This window comes from Pongo pygmaeus, chromosome 11, assembly GCF_028885625.2.
Source record: "Pongo pygmaeus isolate AG05252 chromosome 11, NHGRI_mPonPyg2-v2.0_pri, whole genome shotgun sequence".
Lineage (NCBI taxonomy): Eukaryota > Metazoa > Chordata > Mammalia > Primates > Hominidae > Pongo > Pongo pygmaeus.
In genome coordinates this window covers 108,599,504-108,620,754 of record NC_072384.2, presented here as the reverse complement: position 1 = coordinate 108,620,754, position 21,251 = coordinate 108,599,504, and the positions used below count along the sequence as shown (strand labels likewise).

Below are 21,251 nucleotides of genomic sequence, written 5' to 3'. Positions count from 1 at the left end.
AGCTTCACTGGATCACAGATAATCCCCCGCCGACTGAGCATGGTGGCTCACGCTTTTAACCCCAGGACTTTGGGAGGCCGAGGAGGGCCGATCACTTGAGTCCAGGAGTTCGAGACCAGCCTGGGCAACATGGTGAAACCCCGTCTCTACCAAAGGAAAAAGAAAAGAAAGAAAAATTAGCTGAGTGTGGTTGTGTGCACCTGTAATCCCAGCTACTCTGAAGGCTGAGGTGGGAGGATCTCTTGAGCCCAGGAAGTCAAGGCTGCAGTGAGCGGTGATCGCTCCACTGCACTCTAGCCAGGGCGATAGAGCAAGACCCTGTCTTAAAAAAGAAAACAATAAGAATCTCATTCATTATCTTCTAATGCAAACAATCAATGGAGTTTCTAAAGACCTAGACGGTGGTGTCAGGACCTGCTTGTGTAACTGTTCCATCCTTTGCATTTGGCAACGCGGAACCCCCTAGGCGACCCTGCGCTGGCCGGGAGCACTCTTTCTTCAGCCAAAGGCACGTTCCATTACCGCCCCTCGGGGGCGCGCCAGGCAGCGGGCCGGCCAAGCTGCCGCAGCCCGGGGCGCCCTGTCCCGTTCGCTTTTATGCCGACCTGGAAACTCACTCCGTGGTGCTCTAGATTGTTACAAAGTTCGGGGTGGTGCAGCCCCAGCGCGCCCCGCTCCCCGGCCTGCAGGTGGCATACGAGTCTCTTCGCTGTCGGCATTCGGGACTGAATCTCTGCCGGGCGGCAACCCCTTCCCCCACCAGGAACTCCGGGAAAGTGGCACCATGGATTCTCCATCCTTGACTGTGGCCACGCCCCTCTCGCTGACTCCGCCCATCCCACGGGAATTGGCGCGTGGCGGTTGGAGGCGTGTCGGGGGCGGGGCTGGGGGAGGTGGGCTGAGGAGGCGGAGCCTGGGAGGGGACAAAGCCGGGAAGAGGAAAATCTCGGACCCGCCCTATGGTCCCGGGTTTCTGCAGAGTCTACTTCAGAAGCCGAGGCACTGAGAGTCCGGTTTGGGATTGCCAGGGTGTGCTCGTGAGTCTGAGCTTGTGAGCGGCTGTGGCGCCTCAACTCTTCGCCAGCATATCATCCCGGCAGGTAACCTCAGGCTCCGAGGGGCGGCCCCGCCCACTGGCTGTGGAGGGGTGGTTCTAATTCCGCAGAAGGCAGGAATGGGGTAAAGGAAAAAAGCGCAGATCTTGGGTGTGGAGGGAGTCGAGGCCTGCGCGCAAAGAAGGGGACAAATCCAGGTATTGAGAATGGGAAAAGAAAAGGGAAGGAGGGGTTGCTGGATGCTGGGATATGCAGAAGGCTTGCTTTTGGGCATGGGAGGGAGAAACTGAGCGGTGAGGAAGTTGGATGCAATGACAAGGGCAAAAATCAGGTCTGCACTTGGGTTGGAAAATCGAGAGGTGGAAGTTGCGAGAATGCATGTAGAAGACTAAACCTGGAGTGTAGGAGGAAGAAAACGTGCAGCAGCTGGGGGCTGGATGCAAAGAAGGCTGCAAGCCGAAGACGGGCGTCTGCAGGCAACTCAGGCGGCGAAGAATAGCCTTGAGGCCGATCCCTCGCGTCCGCCAGGGGGCGTGGAGGGGCGGAGCTCCAGCGGCCTTCAGAGGGGTCGCTAGGCCACACGGGGCGAGAGGGGGCTGGGGGAAACACCCCCGCTTGTTCCGGGTGCCTGGAGTTTAAAAGGTCCCAGCACCAGCGAGGGGAGGGGAGGGGCGGGGGAGGGGAGGGGCGGGTGTGGAGACCTGGAAGGAGGTACCGATCCAGCCTTGGTTGCAGCCCTCTTGCACAACGGCCATAAGGACGGGTGCAGGCCAAGAGCAAGGACGTGCAAACCCCAAGACCTGCTAACGGGCGGCGAAGCGGCGGCACGCCCTCGCACACGCAGAGATAAGTTGTGCTCCAGTGACCTTTCTTTGGAAAGTGCCTGCGGGCCTAAAACTGGCCTTTGTCCCTCCGAGTACATTCAGCACTGTACTTTAAACCGGATAAACTGGGCTGTCTGGCAGGTACTAAAAACAGCTAAATTCTCCTGTGAGTGTTCTTTATGTTAACACTTTTATTCCTTGTTTTGTTTTAGGAGATAAACTACATTCAGTTGAGTCTGCAAGACTGGAAGGAATTGGGGTGGTAAGAAATTCATTCACTGTCAAGGTGAGAATTAGCAATTTTCCCCCTTCTTCTGTACTTTCTTTGATGTGGCAGTACAGTGTTTAACTGGTCTTGGGGGCAGGCCGAGGCACTGCAAGGGAATGAGTGAGGAATATTTCCAACAACGAATTCCAACAGCTTCCTTGTTTCTTTTAATACAGTGTCTTATCTGCAAGAGATCATTTTCGCCCAGAAATTATTGTAGTTCGTGAACTCGGCAAAAAACAATCTGGCCAAAAATTTGAGGTTGATGAAAATAATATTAAATGGCTCTTTTTTTCATTAAACTACTCTGTATTGTTATTCCAGGTTTATTTTCTGGAATTGCACAAGTATGTTAGGAGATAGGATTCAGCTACTTTAAAACTAAATGAGCTGGTGCCTGTAACAGCCCTTCCTTCTGAAGTTGGGGTTGGGGTGGAGACAAAATCTGAGGGGCAACAAAGGTGGAGAAGTCAGTCCAGTGGGGCCTCAAGCCCATCTCATGGAAATCAGATCCAGAAGAAATACAATTATGTTCCACATGGTAGTAACAATAAAGCTTCACTGTTTTAGTTAAAAGATGGTAAAAGTTTCATGTCTGAGTAATGTGAGGAAAACCTGAAGCGTCTGAAGTATGCATTATGAGTAAAGAAGGATTATTGCAGAGAGTACAGTTGCTTTAACTGAGAAGGAAATAGTGAACTAAAAAGATATCAGTCTTCACATTTTAGGTACAATCTTTGACCTCTATTAACTATTTGCCATCAAGAATAAATTGCCATGTCATGACTGTTGCGTCATACTATATAGGGGCATGGCCATGGAAGTGTAGTATCAGGAACCAGATAAGTTCACTGCCTCCTTTTTTGCTTTGTTTTAAAATAAGGATAGGTGTGACAGTGGAATCAAACATGAACTGAATCATATGCTTTCAGCTGTACTACAAATTATACTTGACATTACAAATGGGAAGTAATTGACTCATCCACACCATTCTGTTCATTTCTTTTAGACTAGTTCAGTTCCAGAAGGTTCCCCAAAAGAATCTCCTAAACACTAGTAAGAAGAATTCTAGAATTGCGAATTTGGGAAGTGAAAATGGGCCTGGGGATTGGAAATACATCCAGGCTTGTCAAGAAACAGAGGCTTACTGTCTACTAATCATTACATTTTTATTTAAAGACCAAATTACTTTAGCTCAATTTTTCAAGAAAGACTATTTTAGGCCTCTTATCTAATAATTCTTTAAAGTCAATTTTCTTGACTTTTTTAGTCCTTAAGAGAATAAAAGCAATTTGCAGCTGTGTTGTTGGATTGAAAAAGAGTTTCAATTAGAGCATCATTAGAAGGAATAGATAACTTTTAGCAGGCTCAGAGCTTCTTCTGCCTCTAGGGACAAGCTGGGACAGTTTCATTTCTTCCAAAGGGTCCAACCTTGCACTTTCTGAGAATCAGATTGATTTGTATATGCTACCCCCACACCCTATCCTTAAAGTGCTGTCTTCCTAGGACTATGCACAGTTTGTCTATCCCACTCACTAGCAGCTTACCCTTGTCTGTGAACAGCCAGAAGAAGATGACAGGGACATGCTTGGGTCCTGGGCAGTGGCCCTACTGTATAGAGATTCTTCTAATTGAGAAATCACTTTGTTGTATTTAGCCCCACATCGCCAATGTCTGTGTTATCTCTAGGAAAACAGTTCCACCAGGAATTCTTCATCTCGCTTTTAGACTTAAAGTTTCCCTGAATATGGGTCACAAGAACCAGTTGAATCTCCTCATGGCTAGTTATTTTTATTAAATAACAAAAACAGCATCTTAAAGGAGGAGGAATACTAGCACTCACCATTCTGCACATCTTGAGAGCCCAGTAAAATGATGAATTGGACTGAAGTGTTCAATAAACATGAGACTGTGGAAATAATCTCATTTTTTAAGACAAACCAGTAGTTGAGAATAATGATTGCATTATGAAAGGCGTGTTATAGGGTCAGGCTCTCCCACGCTCCAGCTAGGTGGCCTTGGGAAAGCTCTTTTTCTTTTAACAAAGTAAAATGGGGAAATGATGTCCATTTTTTAGGATTGCTACGAGGGCTAGCTGAGAAACCACATATGAAACATAACACAATACTTTGTTCAGAGAAGATATTCAATTCTAATGGTAAATAGAATTGCTGTTACTAGCTTTTTATTCAACTGCACATAAATTGAATTGCATGAATTGTTCTTTTAGTAGTCACTACGTTGTTTATATATTTTGTTTCCACTTTATAATGAAATAAATGACAAGGCATGTATTTTTTTTTCTTTTTAGGTTTATTGAAGTCAAAATGTCCAAAAAAATCAGTGGCGGTTCTGTGGTAGAGATGCAAGGAGATGAAATGACACGAATCATTTGGGAACTGATTAAAGAGAAACTCATTTTTCCCTACGTGGAATTGGATCTACATAGGTAAATGAGTTACCCCTCCATGTAGCAAACTCAGAAAGTATAATCTGGCTGGGCATGGTGGTACACACCTGAAGTCCCAGCTACTTAGGAGGCAGAGGCAGAAGGATCCCTCAAGACCAGGAATTCAAGTCCAGCCTGGGCAACAGAGTGAGACCCCATCACTTTAAAAAAAAAAAAAAAGAAAAAAAAAGGGAAGGAGAAACAGGAAAAAAAAAAAAAAAGAATGTAATCTGAATTATTTTGAGGTGAAGTTAGCTTTTTTTTGTGTAGCTATAGCTGTGTTTTGTGAATAAAGTTTGTTTTAAGCCTAAATATATTCAGATGAATCTTCTAATTTTAACATACTGCTAGAAAAACTGGATTTATCATCTAAAAGTCAAGAATTATAAAAGAAAGAATGATTTTCAGATTCTTCTAACCTTCTGTTTCCTGTGAAGGTTTTATTTGTAATAAAGCAGTGGCTAAGAATAGTACAATATATTGAGAAAAGGGAAATAAGAGAGGACGTAAGAAACAGTAAACTAAATGCAGTTAACACAATTTTGTCATTTCAAACTCAATTTTCTGTCACTCTACTTAGTCAACGGACCTGTCTCCTTTTCATTCCTCGCCTTTTGCCCTTTTCATACCTCACCTTTTGCCGTTCTCATACAATTGTAGTGCAGAAAGAATTCATGACGTTACTTAATTGAACCCCTCCTTTCCAGCAAAATTCCCTTAAATCCTGTGTCCCTTTGCCCTGTGTGTAAAGTGCTTGGGGACAGATGCAAAAGCCTATGCAATTTTCTCATTTTGTTCGCTGTGTTTTTCATAAACTTGCTTCTGTTCTTTGTACCTTTAGGTAGAGATAGAATTTTTAAAAGGGTAAAGTGGCTGAAGACTGGCATAGAAAAATATTGAGCAACGCGTTTCAGCCAAACTATTGGCAACTCTAAGTGTGTTTGCCTCAGCCAAGAATTAGTCATCAAAATTTGTCCTAAGGACCTATTTGAGTGGAGACATTTAATTCACATAATGTCATTAAACATACTTTTTAATTGTTCTAAACCTAAGCTGCTGATGTCTATATTGAAATCATGATAAATAGAAATCATGATAAGATATAAATACTTGCAGAAGTCAACCAAACATAGGAAATTAGGCATAAAAACATCTTCCAACTACGTTTAAAAAAAAAGCATTTTAGGAACTCCTGTTTCAGGACTTTACATGACAGTAGGTGAACTGGCAGGGTTCTTTTCCTTATAATGGCTGCAAAGATGCTTTGAGCCTCTTTAGTGTAGAATCATGAGGAGTTTTAAAGGGGAGTCACTATGACTAGGAGGAAAAAAGTTGGTGGCTGCAGACTAGATAATTTTTGGAGGCTCAAACAAGTTTTAAATTTTTCCAAAATTCCTATTATTATCACTGACTGGTTCTTTTTCAGGAGAATGGAGCAGATAGTTTGTTTTACGTAGGCTGGACAGTGGTCCGGGCAATTTGTTCTTTCCTTTCTTATCTTCTTAGAATGTTAAGAAGACAAGCAAAAAATCTACTAATTTGCTGATAGATTCTCCTCATGAGAAATGGTTCCTAGGAACTTGAAAACTACCGATCACACTTCCTGTTGGAGTTGGGATTGGATCAGCATTTCCTATGCAAGAAGATAACAAAGGACATGACTTTGCTAGATATATATGAATTATCTAAAGTTGAAGCAGTTGGGAGTTATTTTTATTTGGAAATATGTCAAGATTACTGTCTCTTTGTTTGCATCATGAGTTGGGTAGGAGATCTAAGAAAGGAAGATAAGGGAACCAAAAATAAATCTAGAGGCAGGTTTTAAGAGCTGAAAAACTTTTCTTTAAATCCTTGGAGAACAGAATAAATTGTTATGTTATTTTGTTTTCTTGCTTTTTAACAAACTATTACATGCTTCAAATAAAGCTTTGCAGTCATTTTCTATGCTCCCTGGACAACCAACATTCTTTCAGCTCTGAATGACCTGCAATCTTAGTGTTGGTGTATATTAAGCTATTACTCTCTGGTATGTACAAAACCATTAATGGATTCCTTTACTTACCCAATAAACTGTAGGCTTGTTTCCAGAACAAACATTTGCTCAAGAATTAGAGAAAGAATTAGCTGGGCATGGTGGTGCATGCGTGTAGTCCCAGCTACTTGGGAGGCTGAGGCGGGAGAATCACTTGACCCCAGGAAGGCAGAGGTTGAGTGAGCCAAGATCGTGCCACTGCACTCCAGCCTGGGCAACAAAACGAGACTCGTCTCAAAAAAAAAAAAAAAAAAAGGGAAAGGCTCATTTTATGACTAACTGGCATTAATGAAGGAGTCATTCGCATTTTTGGCATCAACTGTCACATCTTTACCTCCCACCACTTTAATGTCAAAATACAAAAAATCCTTTAAGCCCTCCCACCCCCATTTATTTTTAAAGAGCAATATTTACTAAGGGAAAAAGGTGGTCCTTAGACTTACACTTAATTATACTAATTATATGGAGAGAAACCAGGCCATTATTGCCTCTATCTGGTGAAAAACAGGAGGCAAAGGGCAGAGTTTGATGGTTTCCATTCAGTTTCCTGATAGACAGCTTCCCATTACAAGAGTAGGGGCAGCCCAGCAGTCTAGCCTCTCTTAGTTCTCTTTATAGTTGGCACCCATCTTCTGTGTTTAGGGTGTGCTAATGCTAAAACTTGGCAGATTTTGGTGTACTCGGAGCCTTTGCTTTCTGTATAGTGAGCTCTATATGCCATCACTGCAGTTATAGGTTATAACTATCTGTTTGTCTGAAAAAATTTGCTTCTAATTTTTCTCTTTCAAGCTATGATTTAGGCATAGAGAATCGTGATGCCACCAACGACCAAGTCACCAAGGATGCTGCAGAAGCTATAAAGAAGTATAATGTTGGCGTCAAATGTGCCACTATCACTCCTGATGAGAAGAGGGTTGAGGAGTTCAAGTTGAAACAAATGTGGAAATCACCAAATGGTACCATACGAAATATTCTGGGTGGCACAGTCTTCAGAGAAGCCATTATCTGCAAAAATATCCCCCGGCTTGTGAGTGGATGGGTAAAACCTATCATCATAGGTCGTCATGCTTATGGGGATCAAGTAAGTCATGTTGGCAATAATGTGATTTTCCATGTTTTTTTTTTCATGGCCCAGAAATTTCCAACTTATATGTGTTTTATTCTTATCTTTTGGTATCTACACCCATTAAGCAAGGTATAAAATTGAGAAGTGCATATATGTATAACTGTATATTTACACACATTTAGCTAAAGGCAAATACAAATAAACTTACAAATAGGCGTCCATCTCAACACATTTTTTTTCAAACATGCTGTTTTTTTTCCTTTATCCTTTTATTGAGTTATACCATATGATATTGCCATTTTTGTGTTGGTAATTTCGTTTGGTTCAACAAGCTCTGTGGTTTTCAACACTGGCTGCACAATAGGATCCCCTTACAAGTTTTTTTGGTGGTTTTGTTTTGCTTTGCTTGATTTGTTTCTTTGTTTTAGTTCCAATGCTTGAGTACCACCCTACACAAATTAAAATCTGAATTCCATGGGGTTCAGGCATGTTAAAGCTCCCCAGGTGAATCTAATGTGCAAACTTGAGAACCACCAAAGATTGTATTGAACGTGATCCCATCATGCATAAAAGAAAAAACTGGCTGGGTATCATGGTTCACACCTGTAATCCTAGCACTTTGGAGGCCAAGTTGGAAGCACTGCTTGAGGCCAGGAGTTTGAGACTAGCCTGGACAATATAGCAGAACCCTGTCTCTACAAAAATGAAAAGTATTTCAATAATTATGTCAGTTGCTCATGGAAGAGCCGGTTTTGTTGTTTATTCATATACAAAGTGAGTAGGCAAAGCTGAGTGAAGTGGCATGTGCCTATAGTCCCAGCTACTTGAGAGGCTGAGGCCTGAGGATCCCTTAGGCCTAGGAGTTCAAGGTCACAGCTATGAGCTATGATCACACCACTGCCTACACAACAGAGCAAGACCCTGTCTCAAAAAAGAAAAAGAAAAAAAAAACTGACTTGGTAGTTGAAAGCCGCCTTACTAAAGCATTCCTTCCTGCCTGGAAAAAAAGTACTGCTTCTTTACTTCTGTACCAGTAGGCTTGTTGCCAAATTAAGCAAAAAAAACTGCCAAGTAAACAAAATCAAAGTTCAGTGTTGAAACTGAGGTTTCAAACTTTCACAGAAAGTAGTTTATGTCTTAAAAGGACCTTAAAAACAGGAATCTCTCATGCTGAAATCCAGAGGTTTGAATGTAGCCATCATTGAAAACAGTGTGTTGGGGGTAAACAGTTTAGTCCTTGAGGGGTCAGTTAACTTTGTTCCACCCTGTGGCTAAAACTATCCTTCCATCCTGGCCAAAGCCTTCAGAAATAGCTCCCAGGGGCCCAAGCAAGGGAAGGTAGATGGCAGTGGTGCAAACTCGCTAATCTTGCAAACATCACCCTAGATTCTTTCCAGCTCAGTCGTGCCTTTTTTCTGTGTATATCCTTTATGTTTTTTTGTTTTTTGTTTTTGAGACAGAGTCTCCCTCTGTCGCCCAGGCTGGAGTGCAGTGGTGTGATCTTGGCTCACTGCAACCTCTGCCTCCCGGGTTCAAGCAATTCTCCTGCCTCAGCCTCCTGAGTAGCTGGGATTACAGGTGCATGCCACCACACCCGGCTAATTTTTGTGTTTTTAGTAGAGATGGGGTTTCACCATCAGGCTGGTCTCAAACTCCTGACCTCGTGATCCGCCCGCCTCCCAAAGTGCTGGGATTACAGGGATGAGCCACCATGCCCAGCCTTCTTTTTTTTTTTTTTTTTTATTAATTATTTTGGCATCAGTCATTTGTAAAAATGGCCATTCTATTTATTAAAGTCCAGGAAGAGAATTTCAAACCTCAGGTTGATTCATGGACTGTTTAAATATACATAAACCTATATAAAGCATTTATGGTGCTTTGGTGCCTCAGTTTCTCCCTTTTCAGAAATAGTAATAAATTACCACCCATATTTACTTTATGGATTTTATATGTCAAAAATGTTCTGTGTAAAGTAGGTATTTAATCTTATTTAATCTTTATTGTTACTGCTCTTTTACCAGTTGTTATTAGTATTTCTCTACACATATAGATGTGGCTGGCGCCTGCTGGTACCTAACTCTGCAAGTATCTGATTCAAGTCATTGAAGAAGATACAATGCAGCAAAGACTTATGGATGTCTAGTATATGCCAGGCATATTATTCCAGCGAGTAGCTGAGGCCTATGAGGGAGGTGCCTGTCCTTGAACAGCCCTTTCCTAAAAATCATCATCATCCCATTGTAGCTGCTCCCAGAATGATTTCATTGCTCCATATGAACAAGTCCTATACTAGTAACAATGATACCATGAGAGACCGAGCCCCGATGGCCTAAGTAAGGACAAGACCTCAAGTCCTTTGACCCTGGATGCATTATTTCTACTATATCATAGTTCCCTCCTTGTAAGACTGATGTAAGAATCAAATGAGATGATGCAAGTTAAGCATTTAAAGCATCTGGCATAGAGTAAGGACAAAGCATTAGCTACCTCAGTACTACAATTAGTATTGTTATCATCACCCTCTAGGGAGACTTCCCTGACTTCCTTGCCATGGTCACCTCTTTTCCTCTGTCATCCTATAGTTGTTTTTTTTTTTGGGGGGGGGGTTCTAATACCCTCTTTTGGCATTTGAAAGCTCTTATATTGCTTTTCACTTATATATGTCTTTATTGGGTTGTAAACTTCCTAAAGGAAAGTGGCTTATGTTATTCTCTGTCCTCTTCAGATCAGTGCTCAGAAAACTTTCCTGTACCTCATATAGGCACCTAATAAATATTTATTGATTTGGGGGAACATCTGGACCTCTTCATCCCCATCTTCTAAAAAAAAAAAAAGAAGAAGTTGGACATACTGCCCTATTTGTCTAGGTGTCTTCTAGGTCTATATTATATGAATATTTTCCTTACACTTCCTGCTAGGGTATTTTGTTTTTCTTTATACCTTTTCCCCCCCTACACAGTACAGAGCAACTGATTTTGTTGTTCCTGGGCCTGGAAAAGTAGAGATAACCTACACACCAAGTGACGGAACCCAAAAGGTGACATACCTGGTACATAACTTTGAAGGTATGTATGACTGTAGCATAAGCTTCTTTTTTTTTTTAACAGATGATTTAGATAATATTTTTATCGCTTTTTTAACGTTTGTTATGTGGCTGCCTAAAAATATAATCTGAACCTACAGTGTTTTTGCAAAACCCTAAACCTGACATAAAGAAGTAATTTGCTTCCATACCTTCCTGTGGCATGAATAAAGGCACAAAAGGGTTACCCACTTAATTGGAAATGCCTTTAGGCAAAGACAATGAGATGATTATGCATTTATCTTAAAGCACAGAGAGAAGGTTGGCAGAAATCTGCTGTGCATGAATTATATACATTAAATATTAATATTCTCAAATCACCCAGCATATAATCCTGCCCTTTGCTCTGATATGGTTTGTATCTGGAAGAGGTTTCCTTATATATTTGCTGAAGTTTTCTTCTTGCCCTTCTGGGTATTTATCCTGTGAAAGAGTAGAACATTTGCTTTTTGCCTTTTCTTTCCCAGCTACCCTGCTACCTTTGATGGCAAATCCCACCCAAAAGTTGTTGAAAGAATTAGTGGGCCCTTTTCCTTCACTATTGAAGTTGTTGAAAGCACTCACACGAACAAAAAAACCCAACACTCACCTACCTTTTGTTTTTCTTGCCTCTTCCAAATAATATCTATTGGAATCTGGTTCTGCAGGCTTCAGCACCTTTCACCCTGAACCCAAGTTAACCCTGAGCATTGGCATGGATTCAAGTTCTATCTTTAAGTAATAACAAAGTTCAATAAGAGTTGTAAAACACAGTGATTACATGTAGCATAATTATTTCTACTTATTTCTACCAACTACAGTAGGAGTGCTCAGTATCCTCCAGGAGATTATAAGAGTTTTCATTCAGTATTTGAAATGTAAGTTTTTCTCAATAACTGAGGATTGAGTGCACCCCTAAAGTTTAAAATAGATGTTGGGAATTGTAAAGGTAGGGTGTTTGGCCATTCTTGCGTTGCTATAAAGAAATACCTGAGGCTGTGTAAGTTATAAAGAAAAGAGGTTTAATTGGCTCATGGTTCTGCAGGCTGTACAAGCCTGGCTCCAACACCTGTTCCTGGTGAGGGCCTCAGGAAGCTTCCAATCTTGGCAGAAGGTGAACAGACAATAAGTGTATCACATGGCAAGAGCGGGAGCAAGAGAAAGAGAAGGGGGAGGTCCCAGACTCTTTTAAACAACCAGATTTCAAGTGAATCAACTTAGCAAGAACTCACGTAATCACCAAAGGGGATGGTCCTAAGCCATTCATAAGGGATCCAACCCCATGTTCCAATCACCTCCCACCGGGCCCCACCTCCAACATTGGGAATCACATTTCAACATGAGATTTAGAAGGGACAAATATCCAAACCATATCAGTATGCAAAAGAAGTTTCAAAATTATTTGCCTTTTCTTACATGTATTTCTGGTTCATATCAGTTTTTGGTATTTCTGCATCTTCAGGATTTTAAAGACTATGTTTTTTCATTTCTGTTGTCCTTCCAAAACAAGTTAGAATGTCCTTACCTAGAACTGGCTTTTCTCTCATTATGTGCCTCAGAAATTTGTGGAATATTCAGGTTGGAAACCTGTCTGGGACTTCTGAAATCTAGTCTCAGATGTGAGAGCTGAGAAGTAGGTCATTTGGTTGTGGTGGGTGACTTTAGCCTTATTACAACTACATTACATTTATTCTTCTCCCTTTTTTTCCTCTCATTGGTTTCTTCTCTACAGAGGGTGGTGGTGTTGCCATGGGGATGTATAATCAAGATAAGTCAATTGAAGATTTTGCACACAGTTCCTTCCAAATGGCTCTGTCTAAGGGTTGGCCTTTGTATCTGAGCACCAAAAACACTATTCTGAAGAAATATGATGGGCGTTTTAAAGACATCTTTCAGGAAATATATGACAAGTAACTATAGTTCTTTTTTAACTTTTTCTTTATTCTCAAGTAAGCTGACATTTGCATATAGAGTATGTATCTCCCTATCCCTATGATTCTGGGGAAATTGAGTGAAAATCATCACTGTCTCTTAAAGATAAGGGCAAAACTGAGGTTTAGCAGGAGTGAAACAAAACCACTCTGAGTTGCTTTTATAAGATAAACATGTTCTTAAATAAGGTCCCCACATGAATTTTTTTCAGAGCCAGGTTCTTTAACGTTTAAATAAACGTACCCTGTTAGTGATAGGAAGTTCTAATTTTTCATGTGTGAGTTTCTAAGTCAGACCCATTTCCATTCTTTCTGAAGCCCATTGTTAGAATTTAAAATTCTGTTTTAGTGGAGTCATTTGAACTTGTCTAAGTTTATAACAATACTGGCTTCCACAGCACAGGAGGTGAGCATGTGTTAATATTTAAGATTGGCATAACTCCCTTTAGGTGCAAGTGTTCAGGCCAAAACGTTCCTGAGGCATTTTGATTCCTCCTCCTGCTGCCCATCTATACCAAGCCCAGAAACTGTCTGGAATATATTTTAGTTTCCTGAATGACACCAAGAAGTAGAACAGTCTTTTCAAAAATGTATTTTTAAAATAAGCTGAATCTCAAGAATCTGATCTATGGTATAATGAAAACTGAAAAGTGAAGTAGTCATTGGGATACTCTACTGTCTCACTTAATTCTCACAGCTTCCCTGCAAGGTGGGTAAAATTGTTCCTACAGATGGTCAAATTGAGTTTTACAGTTAGAAAATGATTAGGCTGGGATTTGAGCCAATGTCTGTCAGATTCCTGAGTTTCTGCTACTTGCTACTTCCACTAAAATATGCTGCTTCTTGTGTGTCCCGTCCTCTGTTTGGGACAAGCAGATGATATCCCTAACAAAATCAATTTTCTTTGTTATTATTTTCTTTTCTCTTTTGTTTCCCAGGCAGTACAAGTCCCAATTTGAAGCACGAAAGATCTGGTATGAGCATAGGCTCATCGACGACATGGTGGCCCAAGCTATGAAATCAGAGGGAGGCTTCATCTGGGCCTGTAAAAACTATGATGGTGACGTGCAGTCAGACTCTGTGGCCCAAGGTACAGAGGTAGAGCCTGGCCTGTAGGAACTGGGTCATTCCAGGGTAGTTCTCTAATTTGGGAAGGGGAGTTTTGTAGTCCTTTGTTGTAAAATCATGGAATGTTAAACCTCCAGGTCCACCGTCTTATCTGACAGCTAAGGAAATTAAGCTCAGACTAGAGAAGTGATTTACTCAAGACCACGTGGGAAATAAATTAGTGGATTGACACTCCTGGCTCCAGTGTCACTCCTTGAAGTTTTAAAGCCTACCTGATCTGAAAATCACTCCCTTTCCCTGCCCTCCTTGTCCTTTGGTGAAAATGTAAAAAACCAGGGCACTCGGGCAAGGAGGGATAAAGTGAGGAGCCTGATCATGTCATAACCAAGCTTTGGTGCCTGCAAAGCTCATTTATTGGGCAGGAGGACCTACTCATGTCCCTCTGCCAGCTGCTGTTCTGGTAGAATATAAAACAAATGTGTTTGGCTGGGCATAGTGGCTCACGCCTGTAATCCTAGCACTTTGAGAGGCCAAGGCAGTGGATCACTTGAGGCCAGGAGTTCAAGACCAGCCTGGCCAACATAGCAGAACCCCATCTCTACTTTAAAAAAAAAAATACAAAAATTAGCCAGGTGCAGTCACATGCCTATAGTCCCTGGCACTCAGGAGGCTGAGGCATGAGAATTTCTTGAGCCTGGGAAGCGGAGGTTGCAGTGAGCTGAGATCACGCCCCTATACTCCAGCCTGGGCAACAGAGCAAGGCTCTTGTCTCAACAACCACAAAGAAAAAGTGTTTTTGTTTACTGCTTAGCTTACACACAAATCAATTGAGCAAACAACCATAGGGGCTGTTTACAGAAATTCCAGGAGAAATTTCACGCATGGGGTAAGGGCCAAATCAACAGAAACACAGCGCCTGGTTTCCTCAGCGCCAAGTTGCCCTTCAGTTTCAGTTCCCCTTGGTAGCTGTGTGAACTTGAATCTCCCCAGATGAATGTTTGTTAACTTTAATTATGTTTGTTTTTCCCAAGAAGTACTACTTTTTCTCTCTCTTATCAGTGTTAGGCATCTCCTCTCAGTTTGAAAATCAGTAGATCAACCTGGTTAAAGATAACTTTTTGTCAGATAAATGAGTTACACAACTCTCCTTACCCTCCTTCTGTTTCTCTACATCCTCACAATCATTTGTACTGAATGCAACAGAGGAAGGAGTGTTGTTGCTTTGTGATGACTCCATGGTTGATTATTAACTTCACAGGTGCTGTTGTGAGGTAGCAAAAATGGAGAAAAGAAGAAAATCAATTATATAGATATAAGAGTTGTAATGTAGTTCTTTCAATAAGAAACCACAGAAGAGAACTGTTGTATTGAGGGTATGAAAGAGAGCGAGGAAGGGCAACTGGGATGTTCTTGGATCCAACCGATCCTGTGTTTACCTGCCTTCTCTTCCCAGTCCCATGAGCAGCTTGAGGGTTCTTAAGAGACAGCTGTCATCCATCTTTATTTCCCCAGAACAGCAGAGCATTGCACATAAGAATAACAATAATAGATTGAGCTCTCACTGTGTCCAGTACTATTCTAAGGAATATAAATATATATTATTTTCATATATATTTATGAATATATGTATATTTATCTAATCCCACAGCAACCTGGTGAAGTAGGTGCTGTTATTTCTCCCATTTTACAGATAAGAAAACTGAGCCGCAGTAGCTATGAAGTCATAGAACTAGAGTGGAATGTAGGCAGTTGGACCCTGAACCCTCCATCAAGGAGTAGGTATCCCTGAGACAAGTGAGGGGAAAATGCAGCCTTTCCAGACCCTTTGGCTCTAACATCTGGAGCAGGGATCCTGCCTTCTGAAAGGCAGAATTATTGGTGATTCCATGTGCTCTTGTTTACTTTGCTTACCGAGACCTATCAAGATTGAGTTATTTATGCTCTCATCTCTGAGAGACTCAGTGCTCTTCATGCAGTTGGACCCAATGCTTCATGCTCTGCTACTTACAGGGTATGGCTCTCTCGGCATGATGACCAGCGTGCTGGTTTGTCCAGATGGCAAGACAGTAGAAGCAGAGGCTGCCCACGGGACTGTAACCCGTCACTACCGCATGTACCAGAAAGGACAGGAGACGTCCACCAATCCCATTGGTAAGATGGTGTTTACATTGATTTCTCACCAGAGAGTGCTCTCCAAATCAGCTCAGATGTGTTCCCTTGGCTGCTCAGTGTTCTGTGTGCAAAGTCATCACCAAGTAGCTGATTTGTTCTACTAATAAGATCTATTTGAATATGCTTCTTAAAATATACAGTATTTGCATTTCTGTTTTGTGGGAGAACATAGGTTACAGAGAAGAATGTTATCAACAAGCATTTTCCTTTACCTCTGGTGCAGTGAAATGTCACATAAGGCTACAAATCTAAAAGTCACATGGATAGATCCTTTCAACAAGTTTCAAAGATAGCACTTTAAAAAGAGATTACAGCCTGGAAAAAGGAGACCAATGTAGACAAGAGATAGAAGAGATTGTGACCTTTTTCAAATTAGAAAATGCCTTAAGTTTCAAGCACTAGTACCATGCCATGAAAATGTGTTTTTTTAAAGTTTCTGTTTGGTAAAATATTTCTAACTCTCCTAAAACTTCTAGCCCATGTGGTTAGTATCTAAAGAAGTCTGTCACCTAAACAAAAAACTACTCTGTTTTTGGGAACTATGAGACATTTGGAAACCTCTGTAACTAGGATGATTGGAGTGTTGGGTTTTTTTCCCCTCTTTTAGCTTCCATTTTTGCCTGGACCAGAGGGTTAGCCCACAGAGCAAAGCTTGATAACAATAAAGAGCTTGCCTTCTTTGCAAATGCTTTGGAAGAAGTCTCTGTTGAGACAATTGAGGCTGGCTTCATGACCAAGGACTTGGCTGCTTGCATTAAAGGTTTACCCAAGTAAGTATAAGATGCCCTCGTTTCTGTGGTCAAATTAACACTTATCCTCACTGGGCTCAGAGCATCGGTGCTTTCTGGAATTATATAAATTGTTATTCATCATCTAGTTCAGGAGTCAGCAGACATTATCTGTAAATTGTCAGCTAGTGAATGTTTTAGGCTTTGTGGGACATACGGTCTTTTTGCAACTATACAACTATTCAACTTTGCCTCTGCCATTGTAGCAGGAAAGCAGTCATAGACAATACAGAATCAAATAGTGTGGCAACACCCCAATCAAACTTTTATGTTCAAAACCAGCCTCAATTTGGTTCATGTGCTGGGCTGTAATTTGCTGACATCTGATCTAGTTGACAATCATTGAATGAAAAGGTTCTATTTAATTTTAAGAAGCAGATTATAGACAAATAGAAACAAAGGTACTTCAGAGGCTATTTTATTCTACTCCTTTATTTTCTTTAACTTACCGATGAGAAAAGTGAGCAGCACAAGTTTAAGGTGTGCAATTGATTACAATCCCTTAAGTATCTGTAACCAATATTTGGGCAAATATTTGACAGCCCATATGTTTACTGAGAATTCTTCTGAGAACATGGTAGCCAGTATCCTGGGGGGATTGGCTCCATATCTCAACCATTGCATCTGCAGAGGTCCCAGGTAGGGTCAGTATACCCCATAATGGGGATATACTTGATCACTGCATGTTTCTTAATTTAAATTTCCAGCAAGATTGCAGTGTTCATAATGGTCTTATCAGTGGAATACCTTTGTAGCCTATTTAATAGGTACCTGTCAGCAGGATTATGTTATCCTGTCCATTGTCTTTTGTTTTTCTTTTTTTTTTTTTTTATTGAGACAGAGTCTCGCTTTGCCCAGGCTGGAGTGCAGTGGCGTGATCTTGGCTCACTGCAACCTCCGCCTCCCGGGTTCAAGCGATTCTCCTGCCTCAGCCGCCCAAGTAGCTGGGACTTGTGCCACAACACCCGGCTAATTTTTTTTTTTTTTTTTGTATTTTTAGTAGAGATGGGGTTTCACTGTATTAGCCAGGATGGTCTCCATATCCTGACCTCGTGATCCATCTGCCTTGGCCTCCCAAAGTGCTGGGATTATAGGCGTGAGCCACCAGGCCCGCGGCCTGTCTTTTGTTTTTCTTAAGACACTGATAGAAATAATAACATTATAACTTTGTTTAAGGACATGTAACGTTTTGTGGGAAGGTGGGTAAAGGTTTGGCTATGCCCTGAATAAGTTCTGTTATGTTTAAGAGTGAGGAAGAAGTGTGATGATTTTGGTCTCAGCAGCATTAGTCTGAACTGAAACTCCATGATAATTTCACCCCCAAAGCTACATAGCAAGAAACCTAACTGAGTATGTGTGGATGAGTCTCTACTACAGGTTGCCTAGAGAGCCTGAGTACTGAGCCTGGGTCAGCCCCAGGAACCCTGAACATAGTCATTGTCTATAGATTTTGTAGCTTACTAACATGAATGCGTTTTCTTCCAGAAACAAATAGAATACTATTTTAAGTAGCATTTCTAGGACTTTACCACTACCTGCTGCCATATCAGAGACAAACTAAATTTTCTTTTTTTTCCTCCCCGTTAGTGTGCAACGTTCTGACTACTTGAATACATTTGAGTTCATGGATAAACTTGGAGAAAACTTGAAGATCAAACTAGCTCAGGCCAAACTTTAAGTTCATACCTGAGCTGAGAAGGATAAGTGTCTTTTGGTAACTAGGTCTACAGGTTTACATTTTTCTGTGTTACACTCAAGGATAAAGGCAAAATCAATTTTGTAATTCGTTTAGAAGCCAGAGTTTATCTTTTCTATAAGTTTACAGCCTTTTTCTTATATATACAGTTATTGCCACCTTTGTGAACATGGCAAGGGACTTTTTAAAAAATTCTATTTTATTTTCTAGTACCAGCCTAGGAATTCGGTTAGTACTCATTTGTATTCACTGTCACTTTTTCTCATGTTCTAATTATAAATGACCAAAATCAAGATTGCTGAAAAGGGTAAATGATAGCCACAGTATTGCTCCCTAAAATATGCGTAAAGTAGAAATTCACTGCCTTCCCCTCCTGTCCATGACCTTGGGCACAGGGAAGTTCTGGTGTCATAGATGTCCCGTTTTGTGAGGTAGAGCTGTGCATTAAACTTGCACATGACTGGAGCAAAGTATGAGTGCAACTCAAATGTGTTGAAGATACTGCAGTCATTTTTGTAAAGAGCTTGCTGAATGTTTCCAATAGACTAAATATTGTTTAGGCCGCAGGAGAGTTTGGAATCCGGAATAAATACTACCTGGAGGTTTGTCCTCTCCATTTGTCTCTTTCTCCTCCTGGCCTGGCCTAAATATTATGCTACTCCAAATAGCATATTTCATCCAAGTGCAATAATGTAAGCTGAATCTTTTTTGGACTTCTGCTGGCCTGTTTTATTTCTTTTATATAAATGTGATTTCTCAGAAATTGATATTAAACACTATTCTAGTCCTTATCTTCTCCTGAACTGTTGATTTTAATTAAAATTAAGTGCTAATTACCATTCTTCTGCGTTTCTGTTTATTGGATGCCAAGCACCACGCTACATCCTAGCCATAGGAGCGTAATCTGAAAAAATTCTCTGCTCTTAAAAAGTTTACCATGGTAGAAACAGATAAGTAAATAGTAAGATGTAGATCCTGCAGTGAAAGGAAAGAGGACCAAAGAGGGAACTAAAGGAAGAATTAAGGAATATTGGAGAATAGATTATGTCTATGCACATGCTAAGGAGTTTAGTCATTATCTTGTAAATGATTAGGGAGCCAATGAAGACTTTTAAGAAATAAGGGACTTGATCATATTTTTATTTTTAAAAATAGCACTCTGGGAAACTTTTATAAAAAATGGATAGTGGCTTTGGGAGGCCAAGGCAGGCGGATCACAAGGTCAGGAGTTCGAGACCAGCCTGGCCAATATGGTGAAACCCCATCTCTACTAAAAATACAAAAATTAGCCAGGCGTGGTGGTGCACGCCTGTAGTCCCAGCTACTTGGGAGGCTGAGGCAGAAGAATCACTTGAACCTGAGAGGTGGAGGTTGTAGTAAGCCGAGATCGTACCACCGCTCTCCAGCCTGGGTGACAAAGTGAGACTCCGTCTCAAAAAAACGAAAAAAGAATGGATGGTTTGGGGTGGGGAGGAGAGTGTTGGGTGCAGTTGAGGAAGGAGGACCAGTTAGGAGGCTGTTGCAATACTTTAGGTGGGAAATGGTGAAGATCTGACTGGAACAGTGGCACCAGGAAGAGAATGGGATAATCCCTGGGATAAGGAAGTTGAATGGATGGGTCTTGGCAAGACCAAAGATATGTGGAGATAGAGGGACAGCAGCAAGTCAAAGATGCTTCCCACTTTCTGGCTTCATACCTGGGGAAAGGCTGCTCCACATCCTAGCATCTCTGGGAGGGAGGCTCTAGTGAGCTTTTGCGCTCTCACACATCACAAGTCAGTGAGTTGGGGTGGGGATCCTTGGTAATTTCTAGTCTACCTTCCTGGCAAGCTTGGAGTTGGGCCCCAGACACTGTTCTACACAAATCCCCTTGAAGGCCCAATGAAACATGGAGCCTTTCAGAATCCAATGGCATGGAGCTTATTCAGAATGAGCTTTTGACCAATTTCCCTCAGTGCTACCCCCAAAATACATCCAAATTGAAGCTCACAGTCCTAGAACAGCCCTGTTGAGAGGAGATTCTCATGAAGTAGGGGAGGCCCATGTCGCTTGGGCAATTTATTCCTGACCAAATTGAAGTTAGAATCCAAACCACATGAGCTCTCCTGGCAAGGGAAATAAAAATCAATTTTCACATGAGATCAATCACTGTCAGGTCACTCAGGTGGTAGAAAAAAAAAGAAAAAAAAAAGCATTGCTTCTAGTTAACATCAAGAAAGATCTCATGTAAGATTTTTTTCATCTCATGTAAGATTTTTAAGATTTTTCAGTAAAAGATTTTATAACCTATATAATCTGTGGTTTGTAAAAGGAATAGAGATCTAAGTAAAGTAGAATAGAAGACACATAATCATTGTTTCTCTGGTGGCTTTTTGCTAATAAATTCAACTAGTCTTTGCCTCAATATAACGACATGCCAATAACTCATTTTAACATTAATACCTGTAAGTTTTTTTAATAGGATAGATTGGGATTATAAGGAAAAGGAATGTAAATTCTTTTTATGTGCCTTCATACTCTCGTTTAATTCTCACCAAAGTCTTAAGAAGTTGACTCTATAGCACTGATTTTTTTATGAGAAAGCAAAAAATTAGAGATGTTATTAATAGTTAACTTAAAGGTGGAGCTGACATTTTCTTCCAAAAGGCCACAGGTCTTTCTCTCTTTGGAAAATGGATTTTTTTTTTTTTTTTTTTTTTTGAGATGGAGTCTTGCTCTGTTGCCCAGGCTAGTGTGCAACGGCATGATCTTGGCTCACTGCACCCTCTGCCTCCCGGGTCCAAGCAATTCACCTGCCTCAGCCTCCAAGTAGCTGGGATTACAGGTGCCGGCCACCAAGCC

At 41.2% G+C, this 21,251-nt stretch overlaps 1 protein-coding gene across 3 annotated transcripts; it reads left to right on the top strand.

Moving 5' to 3' along the window:
* The first annotated feature begins 861 nt into the window (after positions 1–861).
* Positions 862–19,249, top strand: IDH1 (isocitrate dehydrogenase (NADP(+)) 1). 3 transcript variants are annotated; one of them, XM_054478262.2, is made up of 10 exons: positions 862–1,100; positions 2,092–2,165; positions 4,459–4,596; positions 7,418–7,709; positions 10,654–10,759; positions 12,488–12,665; positions 13,625–13,776; positions 15,765–15,905; positions 16,534–16,696; positions 18,302–19,249. In XM_054478262.2, exons 3-10 carry the CDS (start codon positions 4,475–4,477, stop codon positions 18,390–18,392), a joined length of 1,245 nt encoding a protein of 414 aa, XP_054334237.1. In that variant the 5' UTR covers positions 862–1,100; positions 2,092–2,165; positions 4,459–4,474; the 3' UTR covers positions 18,393–19,249. The 3 variants fall into 3 exon arrangements, with proteins under 3 accessions (XP_054334237.1, XP_054334238.1, XP_054334241.1); XM_054478263.2 differs by lacking the exon at positions 862–1,100 and adding an exon at positions 1,133–1,252; XM_054478266.2 differs by lacking the exon at positions 862–1,100 and adding an exon at positions 1,478–1,697.
* The last annotated feature ends 2,002 nt before the right edge of the window (positions 19,250–21,251 follow it).

Excerpts from the sequence above, each read along its gene's own strand:
- IDH1 (XM_054478262.2), top strand. The coding sequence starts at position 4,475 with ATGTCCAAAAAAATCAGTGGCGGTTCTGTGGTAGAGATGCAAGGAGAT. Across the intron at positions 15,906-16,533 it reads GACGTCCACCAATCCCATTG|CTTCCATTTTTGCCTGGACC; the intron begins GTAAGATGGTGT and ends CCCCTCTTTTAG. Across the intron at positions 16,697-18,301 it reads TGCATTAAAGGTTTACCCAA|TGTGCAACGTTCTGACTACT; the intron begins GTAAGTATAAGA and ends CCTCCCCGTTAG.